General features: G+C 35.9%; 2 protein-coding genes across 3 annotated transcripts in view; both read right to left on the bottom strand.

Annotated features, from left to right (window-relative positions):
* Nucleotides 1-10,650, bottom strand: part of zswim7 (zinc finger, SWIM-type containing 7) — a 35,102-nt gene extending 24,452 nt beyond the window's left edge. The window contains exons 1-4 of one of the 2 annotated variants that reach the window (XM_079419333.1): nucleotides 10,565-10,650; nucleotides 10,167-10,256; nucleotides 6,709-6,730; nucleotides 5,083-5,185 (exon numbers count right to left, since the gene is read on the bottom strand). In XM_079419333.1, the coding sequence (XP_079275459.1) occupies nucleotides 5,083-5,185; nucleotides 6,709-6,730; nucleotides 10,167-10,242 (201 nt within the window). In that variant the 5' untranslated portion in view covers nucleotides 10,243-10,256; nucleotides 10,565-10,650. The remainder of the gene's footprint in view (nucleotides 1-5,082; nucleotides 5,186-6,708; nucleotides 6,731-10,166; nucleotides 10,257-10,564) is intronic. The other variant, XM_079419334.1, reaches the window with a different exon arrangement.
* A 605-nt stretch (nucleotides 10,651-11,255) lies between these two features.
* On the bottom strand, nucleotides 11,256-11,696 carry LOC306870728 (nanos homolog 1-like; the record flags this gene model as incomplete). The annotated part of the gene is made up of 1 exon (XM_079418155.1): nucleotides 11,256-11,696. The coding sequence occupies one exon, from the start codon at nucleotides 11,694-11,696 to the stop codon at nucleotides 11,256-11,258; it is 441 nt and encodes a 146-aa protein (XP_079274281.1).
* Between the last annotated feature and the right edge of the window lie 977 nt (nucleotides 11,697-12,673).

Genomic DNA, 12,673 nt, shown 5'->3' with positions numbered 1-12,673 from the left:
CTTGACATTTACAGACCTCACTATGCGGTGTCTTTGCACAACAGAAGATTTTAAAGTCTTGTGTAATTTCATGAGCATTTCTTATGACTAAAGCATTAACTTATTTTAACATGTAATATCAACTAACAATTTTGCTTCCAACAAACAATAATAACATTTTAAAAATGCCAACATCCATCAAACTACCTGCATTCTTTCCATAGTTGGCAGTGGAAAGTAAAACATACAGTAAAACATCCCACCTTATTAAGGCACAACGAGGATTGGCACAGGCTGGTAAAGCAGCTGGTGTGACAAACACTAGGCATTATTTCCCAGCGACACAAAGGCCAGAAGAGTCATTAGTGTCAGTGAAGCATTATCACAACAGCCTGCACTGATCTGCTGATGCCAATGTGAGTCAACATTACACAGAGGAAGAGACTTTCACCATTAGAGAGAAGCTGCCCATGTCCTGTTTACATGCCCTTGCAGGTTAGCAGAAAGTCAAAATCAGAGGCAAAGTGTCACATGTAAACAAGATTTTTCATTTCACAGTAAAATGCCCAGAATTTTGTCGGCACCAATAGCCTTGCGGTTAGTGCGTCAACATACTGCGCTCACGGTGACCTGAGTTCAAATCCCAGCTCATGGTCCTTTGCCGATCCTGTTCCCCTCTCTCTTCACCCAAAGATTTCCTGTCTACTCTACAATGTCCTGTCCAATTAAAGGCATAAAAAGCCCATAAATAAATCTTTAAAAAAAGTCCAGAACTTTAAAAAAAGAATAACATAAATTAAAATATAAAAATGCCAACTGGTAAACTATAATTTAAATTGCCATATACAGTGAAAATATACATAGAAAACATTTTAGTGTGAAAATATTTTTTGCAAGAACAAAAGAATTTTGAATTGAAATAATGGAAAACATATGTAAAATATTACAACTTAAGAAATAAATCATTTTAACAAGGATGTATTAAACTAATCAAAAACAATAGTACAGACTCTTACATTGTTATAACATTGCTACAAATTCTGTTTCAAATAAATGCTATTTATTTGAACAAAGTACCCTGAAATATAGTTTTCACTATATATATATATATATATATATATATATATATATATATATATATATATATATATATATATAATAAATTATATTTGTTTAATTTATATATTTGAGCAGTTTTCAACTATTCCTTGATCACCAAATCAGTTTATTAGAATGATTTCTGATGGCTGCTGTACATTAATATAGAAAAGTTATTTAAAACTAATATTTTACAATATTACTGTTCTACAAATAAATGTAGGCTTGGTGAGCTTAAGAGACTTTTATTTTAAAGACATTAAAAAAAATCTACTGACCCCAAAATTGTGTATTTTTTTTGCATGTATTTCATGATAAAGTTAACTTTTACATTAAAATATTGGTAAAAGTCAAAAATAATAATCCACCTAATAATCTACAAAGAAGAAAAAGGACAAGAAATCACTGCATCAAATCTAATTATGTTTTCACTTATATAATATTTGTTTCTCCTTACTTCTGTTATCAGTTCATGCTCTCGTGTACACAGGAGTGAAGATGTGTAATTTCTGTCCTACTGTTCTAGCGTCCCATAACAGAATTACAAAAATAGCATATAGTGTAAAATGTTTTCCCAAACATGCCCCTTCCTCAACAGGTCGCTCAAACAGCTCTATTTTTAAGTGCATTTCAGCAGTGAAAGTGTCTTGAGATTTCTACCAACAGTAAAACTACCTCATGCTGTCAGGCAAACATCTATGTCCGTGTTATTTCTTGACTCCACCCATGCTACTGTAGGTCAGGACTCAATAAAGATGGTAAGTGAAGGTCAGTGAGAACGCTACGACAGCTGGACAGCAGCCCCAGGGCAGGACGATATTAAGCACAGCTGATCTTAATACAGTATGACAATCACAATGACATATTAATAAAGCTTCTTTCCCCAGAGAGGGGCTGACTGACAGGATATTGGCAACTGGACCAACCGGAAACATTTCCTACAACTGAAGGACGAGCCACCAGAGAACGCCTGCTGCAGCAATGCCGCCGGATTTCTGCATGTGGTCTGCACACGTACACAAACTTACTCGCCAACACGCAACCCCAGGACCCGAGAGGAATCTATGGACTTCTTTCCACATTTCCTGTGCTGATTTCAGAGGAAACTTTAACCATGGAAAACAGATCTGGTTGTGACACACTCTGAAGTGCGCTGAAAATATAAACAGGTTAGACTAAATATTTATGGATGATGCGTAGAACCTGCGGTGCCTTATACAGATTACTGTGGGCCTGAATATCCCTGCATTTATACTGTTCCTCTTGACTAGAAGACCAAACACTGTGAAGTGTTTATCAAATATTAAATCACATATATTGCAGAACAAAAATTCACATTCACCTTTGCGTTCAGTATGAATGAGCTCCAGAACTAAAGATGCTATTGAAAAAATCCAATTTAGAGTGGGGAACGTGATCGGAACAATTTAGCACCTCAGGGCATGTAGACTACAGAAGCACTAATCTCTGCACAGCACAGTATTCCAACAGCTACATTTATCCACAACATCATTTCAATGATCTACATAAAACCACTCATCATTCCAACATGCAGGAAATATTCTAATCGCCCTAAAAACAACCGTGCCACATCTACACACTAATGATAAAAAAATAATAATGTTATATTGCATAACAGTGACTGAATTTGCCATAACATGATGAACATGAAAAAAATAAAATAAAAAGTTCATAATGTTGCTATATTCCATTCTCATTATTATATAATACTACTTTTTGCAGAGAACTCAGAATTTGACATATAGAGAAGCACCAAAATTTGGCTACTGAAGATCAAATAATAATAACAAATAATAATTTGTTCAAAATAGTTTTGGAAGGCCCAAATCATTATCCAAAAATAGATGCTAGTGTTTTGCTAGTGTTTGTGCACACAACATTGATAAGCTACAACAGGTAAATGTGTAAGAAGTGTAGACACACTCCACCCGTGACCAAAAAGTATGCTACAGTAGAAAGATGTCAAATTTGTACAACTGAAATATTGAGAGGCAGCTCCTTGCCGAAGACCTTTACTATGTCTTGCTTAATTTACTACCCAAGAACACAACACCAGTACAGACACAGCACAGACCCCAACTGACCCCAATTTAAGGAAACTTTACTTTAAATTTTCAGCTAAATCAAAAAAAAAAAAAAAATCAAGCTGTGCTTATGGTGTTCAGGTAAAAACTGATTTCAGTGCATTACAAATATGGAAAGTACAAAACATAATAGATTTTCAAAGAGTGACCTTCCTTCAATCAAAGAAGGATATATTTATGTGACTGAAATAAGAAGTCACCGCAAGGTAGTACATCACATAGCCTTCCATTTCAGAGCTCTCAAATCTCAAAATATTATTGTTTTAGATAAAAACATCCTGTGGTCAAGTAGGGCCATGTCCCTCTCTGTTTGAGTGTCTGGTTTAGCAGTAAAACAGAAAAGAAAAGCTGCATGTGTGCGATACACATAAGCTCTGCAAATCTCAGACTCAATGAGAATTTGAAAAGAAAAACTGAAGGGGGAAAAAAAAACAAAAACTTTTTTTCCATCACTTTATTGAACAAGAACAGAAAAGAGTCCTGGAAAATACCTAAAAATGCAATTACAGGAACTACATCACTGTAAAAAAAAAAAAAAAAAAAAAAAGACAATTGAGCCTAGAATTACCAATGACAAATAGCGATGATAAATGCACACAGACATCAATGACTATCTAAAGATGAATCACAGCAGGACATAAAAAGGGCTATTAACTTTTATTACTATACTTTTATCTGGTAATGTTTGCTTTTTATTTGCTCTTTGTCTGTTCGGTCTCCTCGTTGGCGTTTTACGGAAACTTAACCCAGTGTAACAGACATATGCTGAGATCTACGGTCAGTCATGTGAGGAATTATGGGGAAACCGAGGCTTTTCCACCCACCTTCTCCCTCCTGGACATTGGCTGACCATTCTAGACACTCTGGGACTGAGAGTACATGATGAGTTCACTGTGCGTGGTGTTGATACGTCTGACTGTAGACGTAGTGTGGACATTTTCAGGGACTGACTGGTCATAAACAGAGGCGATTTAGGTCACTCTGACTAACACATCATATATGAACTCTTTAAAGGGTTACAAAACTGCCAATTTCAGCACTGGTTTGTTGTCACCGCAGGTTTGAAAAATGCTCCAAAAGTGGCCGTGGTAAACTGAGGAGTGGAGAGGGAGGAGGGCAGACAGAAACCACAACAAAACCTTCTGATCCAGTCAGTTTTATTTAGCTCTTACGGAGTTAAAAGCATCCATGTCTTTCCACTGTACATTATACAAATACATATCCGGCAAAAGTTATAATTTAATGATTAAAGACAAATACATTTTCAGTACCTTTTGAGATTATTTTGCAGTGTTCAAATCAAGAAACTCTAAACGCCGCATTTGTGTTGGAGACTCATTGGATCGATGGGAAAGAATTAATGCCATGCAGATACTGTGGCAAAGCGAAAACAAACACTAGCAATCCATGACAGCAAAATGTGCTTTTGTGAATAGTTAGGAGAAGCATCTAACGACAAGATAGCAACATGCAGTCTTGTGAATAATCATAGGACTATGTTGCATCATCGACTTACCATAATGTTTGAAATGTTGAAAATAATGAGATCACAAAGCAATTATGTCACAGGTGATAAAGCAGTTGTAGTAAAGTTCTTTAACAATAAGCCAATTCTCCATATTTGGAGAATTTGACATACTGCTATGTAAGCATCATTTCATCTGTTGTAGCTTTTCTATGTTGTGTGGGATGCTTGCTGACACAGTCAAAATGTGTTTTGGTCAATGATTTCATCCCTCCAAAACTAATCAGGCCGAAACTAAGAATTTGAAGATTCTGCCTGAATATTTTGGTTGCAGAAATGTCTGTACATCATTCATAACAGCCAAACATGATTAAAATAATTTTTGTTCAGTGGCTGTGTGGAAAAAATTGATTTGAGACATTCATTCACTCCTACCTGAAATGCCTTTCGACCACTAGGTGATGACACACATGTGACGGAGCGCTGGTCCACCAGGTCCAATGCCTGAAGAGCACACTGGCCAAACACAAACCTTAATCTGTAAAATAGAATAAAATGAGAGTCACAGGAAAATTTCTGTGTAAAAAGTCCATCCCCTGCTGTCCTATTACATCAAAATCTACCAACATACAGTATTTGTTTAGAACTGTTTTCACTTGTGTGCGTATTTCTCTCCTGATTCAGACGAGTTATCTTTTTTCACTGTAAAAAGCGATATTATATAGATAGAGGATGGTTTGAAGTTAAAAACATCTTAATGACGGATTTATTACAAACAAGCAACTTTTTACTTCACAAGACATTCATTAATTACTAATGGTTTATCAGCTGTTTGAACTTCTAATTTCTGACGGCACCCATTCACTGCAGAGGATCCATTGGTGGGCAAGTCATGTAATGCTGAATTTCTAAAAATTTGGTTAACACTATTTCGATAGTCCACTTTAGACATTCTACTAACAGTAAGTAACTTTGCAACTACATGTCAACTAGCAGTTATTAGAGTATTAGTAGACTGTCTGCTTAATATCTGCTAACACTTTATTTTGATGGGTCCACAACATACAACATACTGACTATTAGAAACTTTGCAAGTATATGTCAAATTATTCTACTAACCCTAAACCTACCCTAACAATCTACTCAGAGAGCTAGTAGATATGTAGTTGCAAATTAATGAGAATTAGTTGACATGTAGTTACAAAGTTACTTATAGTAAGTAGAATGTCTAAAGTGGAGTATCAAAATAAAGTGTAACCAAAATCTGTTCTGATGAAGAAAAAAAAAAACTGCATTTCTGAAGACCTGAGAGTGAGCATTGAACCATTTCCTTTAACTGTAGGTACAGGAAACCATGCTAGATAAGGTAAGATAGTGACATGTACACAGGAAGCTGAGGGGCAACAAACCTCAGCGCTCACTTTTAATCCAAAAGCAAGCGCCGTTTCCTGTCTTAATATAAAACTCAAAAACAATGTCACTTGTGAGTCAATCTGGTCTTGACGTCAAGTCTATAGCAATACATTCTAAAGTGGTCTCATCTGAAAGTCATCCAGCCACATTCAAATAATGTCTCAGAGAGAAGCAGACCCAAGCGAACACATGACGCGATGATGACACTGGAACCACAATCAATTGCACAATAAAGCAAAAAGTGCTGACCAGTGATGTGAACAGCCATTTATGAAAGAATGTGATTCCCAGAGTAGAGTAATTACTGTGGCTTAGTGCTTCCTTCAATGGCAGCCTGATGACTGTCATTGCAGGTTTGAGGACACTTTTAACATCATGATTTATTTAGTCAATGACATTTAGAAAGAGAGCGATGGATAAAGGCATACATGTGCTTGATAAAGCCTGTGTTGAGTACATCTTGCAGTTAAGAGGTAAGTGCTGGTTTCTGTACAGTGTTCAGTGGCAATAACACACATCTCTGCAATAACTGACCCTCAACTTCAGGTCAAGAGTATTCAAAATATTTACCAGTCTGTAGTTCAAGGCCAAATCTCACAGTATGGTAAATGTTACTTAAGGAGGAGGAGATGGGGGGGAAATACTTACGCTATTAGTAGGTCATCCGGTACTGTAAGAAAGAGAGATAATATTAGTTAATAGTGTTTTATAAAACTGAAAAATGTAAAAGCTAAAGCATGTTTTTATTGCACAAATGCAACATACAAGTACACGAAACAACATCTGGGAAAAATTAACTACTTTAAATTAAATACGTTAACATAATAACAACAATAACCAATTATAAGTCATGCAAAACAGCCTATTTTGGTTGTATATTGTGGTCACCATGTTTCTCTGGAGAAAGACCCAAACAAGCACAAATTGAAACGACATCTCAATCTCAAAAACACTACAGCTATCATTACTCCCTAGATATTTCTCTCTGGCGTCGTTTGACATCAAAATTCCAACAGAATAATGTCATTACCCTTATCCAGATGTTCTGAATTAAGTCTTGTCTGCACATATAAGGATTTCAATGAATATATTGACATTTTAACAATTATTTGATGCAAGGCTTTGGACAACTGAACATCTCATAAGGCAGTAGGCTCCGAGGAACATGATGCTATAGGAAAAAATATGAACATAAATCTCTATAATTCAAACCCTATGAAAAAGGCAACCTCAACACCATAAGAAACTTGAACACCACTCCACAGGATGGTGTTGTCTGTTTAAGCAATCAAACACTGCAGCAGTGGAGAGAAAAATACATGCAACTGGTATTAGTGACATCTGGTGTCAGTAATAAACATTGCATCCATTTCTACTGTCATGTCTTCACTGACTTTACAGTTCACTTCCACACATGCAGTTTTTATTGATAAGCCTAAACTCTTTTAAAATGTTGATCAAATGTCTGTTGTAAAAAAGTATTATAAGCAGACGGACAAGCTAAACCTATACCACAAAAATAGTCCAAGTACTTAACCTATTTGGAAATGGGACAGTAATATCTGTGTGCGAGAAACATGCTGATTGTGCCAGTGTAAATGCGATATAAGAATGGGTTTCATTTATTCATTTTATTTTACAGAATTATATATATATATATATATATTTTGTTTTATCATTATTATATACTGAAGGATGTTTTGATTGTATTTAATTATAGCCACGCTGTGACCTTTAAAGGCATAGTTGGGGACTAGTTTGGGATGGGTTTGTTAATAGGGTAAAATGTTGATTCTGTACAGAGTTACTATCTATTCTGAAATTTACCTGAGAATCAATGAAACTGTTATTCACTAAATATCTGTTGTTCAAATGTTTGAATGAGACACGTGGAGTCCAAATGTCTGAGAACACATTGAAAATCTTTAACCCAGAAATAAACAAGTTTCAGAAACTAAAAAAAAAGAGGTTATGATGTTTGATGAGGTCAAATTGTTCTTTCTTCCACTGAAGCACAATATACATATATCAGTATCAGACCAAATACTAACCCTACGTTGTTAAAAAAAAAAAAAAAAAAAAAAAAAAAAAAAGTTGAGCCAACTTAAAATTAAGGCAACCAGCTTCAGCAGATTTTTGAGTTCTCTCAACTTATGTAGGAGATTCTCAACTTTTTGTTGTATAAACTTAAAACAACAAGTTGAGAAAACTCAAAAATCTGCTGAAGCGGGTTGCCTTAAAATTTTAAGTTGGCTCAACTTCTTTTTTTTTTTTACAGTGTACAGCATACTATACAAATTCATGCTTGACTTTATTGAAGCCAAATATCTCTAACATTAAAACTAGAAAAGAAATAGTTCTATCATTTGCACAATATATGCACATTTTCACAAGTGATCGGAGATTTCTGGAGCCCATTGTACAGTGTGAGTTTGTCTGTGAAGACTGATGAGATAACCGCAGGATGACTAGTAGTTTTTCTGCATTTCAGCCGCAAATGTTACTCAATGTTTCATCCCCCGATAGCTTCATCCAGCTGACAAGACATCAGCGAGTGTGTGCGTTTCAAACTTACAGTACCGCCGCTCCCTATACGCAGAGCACGCAGTTTGTGTAGGGCACCAACTCCCAGGGGGGCACCATCCCAGTTGCTCAAAAAAAAAAAAAAAAAAAAAAAAAACGTGGCGCGCCATTCCTCCATCCGCGCCCGCTCGCACCTCATGTTTGCGGCTGAATGCAAATGATCATAATTAATGGACAACTATGCAAGTGAAAAGACATCAGAAATCCGGTGCAGAGAAAAAAAAAACAAAAATAAAAAAAGATGAAAACGAAGCCTGTGCATCACTTGCAGGTAGGCTACATTCGTAAAATCATAATCCTGTGAAACGTTTTTGGGTGTTGACAATACCCAAACACCCAAAAACGTTTCACAGGATTATGATTTTACGAATGTAGCCTACCTGCAAGTGACACTGTTGAGGTTAATAATGTGTTTTAATGTCGGCAATAATTTCACCCCCACCAACACATCTAATAATCTCTCCGAGATTCCATGTTCACTTATACGAAAGCCATGGTTTTAGCCACGAATATAAAAAAGAAAAAAAAAATCATGGTTCTTGCAGCCATGGTAACTGCAAATTAACCAAATCAATCAATTGTGTTTCTTCAAATGACAAGAAATATTAAGATAATAAAATAATATTTTTTTTGTGGTTATAAAAACAAAACTAAGCCAACAACAGTCTTTAAAATGTCTTAAAATGCATTATATAAAAACAATGCTGAAAAAAACAATAGAAAAAAAACTAAACAAAACAATAAAAACAAAAGAACCATCACGTAAAATTCTAATACCATCACAAATGAATCTCAAATACCATTACAAACATCATAAACCATCAACGTTTAACCATTAAAAAACAATGGTTTTCTTCTGTAGTGTGTTTTGGGATATATTCCATTAGGATTTATTAGCAATGCACCAATTACCAGCAAAGACCAACAGGGTTCATTATGCTTCCATTAAAACCAATACAAGGCCCATTATAACCAGTAAAAGCATTACAATTTTTTTTTCTCAACATTACATGTTATAAATGCCTGTAAAAGGAGCCAAAGGCCTGATAATTGCTGTTGTTACACTTACAGGACGAACATATCCTTGTTGAATAGGCCTATTGACCAAATATTTCACTCAAATATCCACGTAATCTTTCATTTTTGGCCACCTTTTTGCGATGACACAGCCTCTATAATTTCTTCAACAAAAAACACATGGACATCACAACCCTTACAAAATGTACCATGGTTTTATCATAGTAAAACTACTTAATTTTCTTTTGCTTGATTTTTGAATTCTTGAGACCATAAAATCAATCAGACAACACTATTAATAAAATAATAGCCATAGGTAACTGTCTAGAGCTACAATTGTAATTTGTAAATAAATTAATAAATACATTTAATTACAATTTATTTACTTTTATATTTTATTAAAGTTCTATTTTGACCCCTATAGTAGTTGTTTTTTTTTTACTTCCATAATATTTGAGGGAGGGGGCACAGCAATAATCCTGTTTAGGGCAATCCTGCAAACTTACTCTGGTTTGTCTCCGAGTAAGTTCTCTGAAGATCTTTCAAAAGCTGCTCAGCAACAGAAAGCAAAGATGAGCCCATAATGCACCTGAAAACTAAACACACACGATTCAGATATCTTTACATAAGAATTACAGCACATGATTTTAAACTTGGGGATCTGTAATTATATCAGTACGTTATGATTTGTCTTTAGTATCTTTACATATATATATATATAAATGTGGAGTTAATTACAAAGTAAAGAAAACTACTAGAAAACAGCCTAATTAATAATTGCTCAGTAATGCTGAGAAAGTGTTTATATTTGACTTTGTCTAATAAATATATCTGTAAACTACCTGAAAACCAACCAATCTAGACATCGTATCTATCAAAGTAGCTTCTAAAAGCATCAACTGACCCGATATCTGCTGAATCTAGAGCTATTCCCCGTGTTTATGTTTCCCGCACCACTGCCACGTGCTCTTCTTCTTCTCTGGTTTGTGTGGAGCATAACACACCGTATAGCACCACCTACGGGACAAACAGCATGGCCAAATTATTATCATTTAAAAAAACTACAGTACTTCAGAGAGTACCATTTCCTTCTTTAATAGTAGTAAAACTCTCAAAATCAAAGAAGTCAATTATCCAAGTACCTGAAAAAGCTTTCTTTAACTTGTTAAACATATGGTCAATTCTTTTCTTAAACTGATGCAATTGTAAAGTAACGTGTTTATTTACATCAGATATTAAACTGAAGCCTGTATTTGTAACATTTGAAAACCTAAAATTGTACTATTTTACATTCAGCAGTTGTTGATTTGGTGTTTTTTCATTCATGCATCACATTTGGATTAAGTAGTTATTGATTTGGACAAATTATTATTAGATGACTCAATGCCAAACCATATCAACGAAGAATTTAAATTAAATTCAAATAACAAAACAAAATCAAAAGTTTTTGATGCACTAGAAAAATATTTTTATTTTGAAATGAAGCATAAAAACACGTTTCAACCATAAACATGTAAACAACTTTTTTTGTTTTTTAACACATTTTCACAACAGACGTCGAACACAGACGCACGGTGTTGACCGAGTCCATTGGCTCAGGCGTCGCCGGTCTTCGGTGTGTTTCTCCGCGGACAGTAGTGGCGGGTGTGCGCCCAGTCTCCGGTGGCGGAGCAGAACGGACACACATAGCTCCTCAGGATCGGACAGAGGATCCGGCCGTCTCGGGCTTTCAGTCTGTGACTCATGTACACCACCGGCGTCTCTCCGTTTTGTCGGCAGAATCCGCAGGAGTCCCGCGGGGTCCGCAGGTCGCGGCTGGAGGAGGCAGAGGTGCTGGAGACGCTGCTGCTGGAGCCGGCTCTCATGAAACCCTCCGCGTGCGTCCCGTGGACATCCGCGGCTTGTGCTCCGTCGCGATGCTGCAGCAGCTGCGACAGGGTCCTGCGGAGGTCCATGTAGTCCCGCCACATCAGGAAACAGCCGTCGGCTGCGGGGATGCTCTTCTCGCGCTCGGTCAAAGAGGAGGACTGCATCATGTCCGGTTTGAGGAAGGTGTGTGTCACCCATCATCACCCCGAGCTATTTATAGCAGACTCCAGACAGGAATGCGGTCTGTCTGGGGCACTGAACACCTGGCCCTCACTTGACCGAGGTCGTCGCAAGGTCACTAAGGTCAGGCACGCGCTCCTGTTTGTTGTGATCGTGTCATTTACTAAGCGGCACGTGCCAGACTGAGAGCACGTGAGCGCTGCTGTCTGTCTGTCTGTCTGTCTCTTGTAAACATTGTAACATTTTCAACAAGCACAAGCCAACTTTTGCTATTAGAAATAAGTTGGCAGAACCTACCAGTAAATAGCCTGACAAAATGTAAGCAAACAATTATAAAACAAAACAACCGTTACAAAAACAAAGTTTATTAAATTGTGCTATTTATATACTTTATTTAACTAAAAAGATGTATACTTAAAATTATAGGGTGAATTCAGGTAAACTGTGCCTTTCCCAGATGTGTTTATTTTATTTTCTCTATTGACTTTGTTGACTCCCCCCTTCCCCCTTTTTTAAGTTCATATAATGTTATTTGCAAGATATATACCAATAAACATTTTGAGATCATATACTCCAGGCTGGGCCATCTTTGATTATAAAAAAAGATGATATGTATCTTAATTAGAAATTATAAAAACGTATACATACATACATACACACACACACACACACACACACACACATATGTATGTATTGTTATTAACACTTTGTAATCAAAAAACAAAGATATTCAACAACATATAAAACATATGGCCTATAAACTATGTGTAAAATTAATGAGTTTACTTAATTCATACATCAAATTCAAAACTCGTGCATGTGGTGTTGACTTTACACAGACTATTGCTGAAAATGAACTCTACAACATTAAAAATGTGATTATAATACATGCAACTAGGCTAACTAAAAACTGAATAATAACTGAACAACATTTTATTGTAATATTTTATTTTATTTACTTGTT

This window comes from Barbus barbus (genome assembly GCF_936440315.1).
Source record: "Barbus barbus genome assembly, chromosome: 6".
Lineage (NCBI taxonomy): Eukaryota > Metazoa > Chordata > Actinopteri > Cypriniformes > Cyprinidae > Barbus > Barbus barbus.
This window is presented reverse-complemented; position numbering and strand designations above follow the sequence as displayed.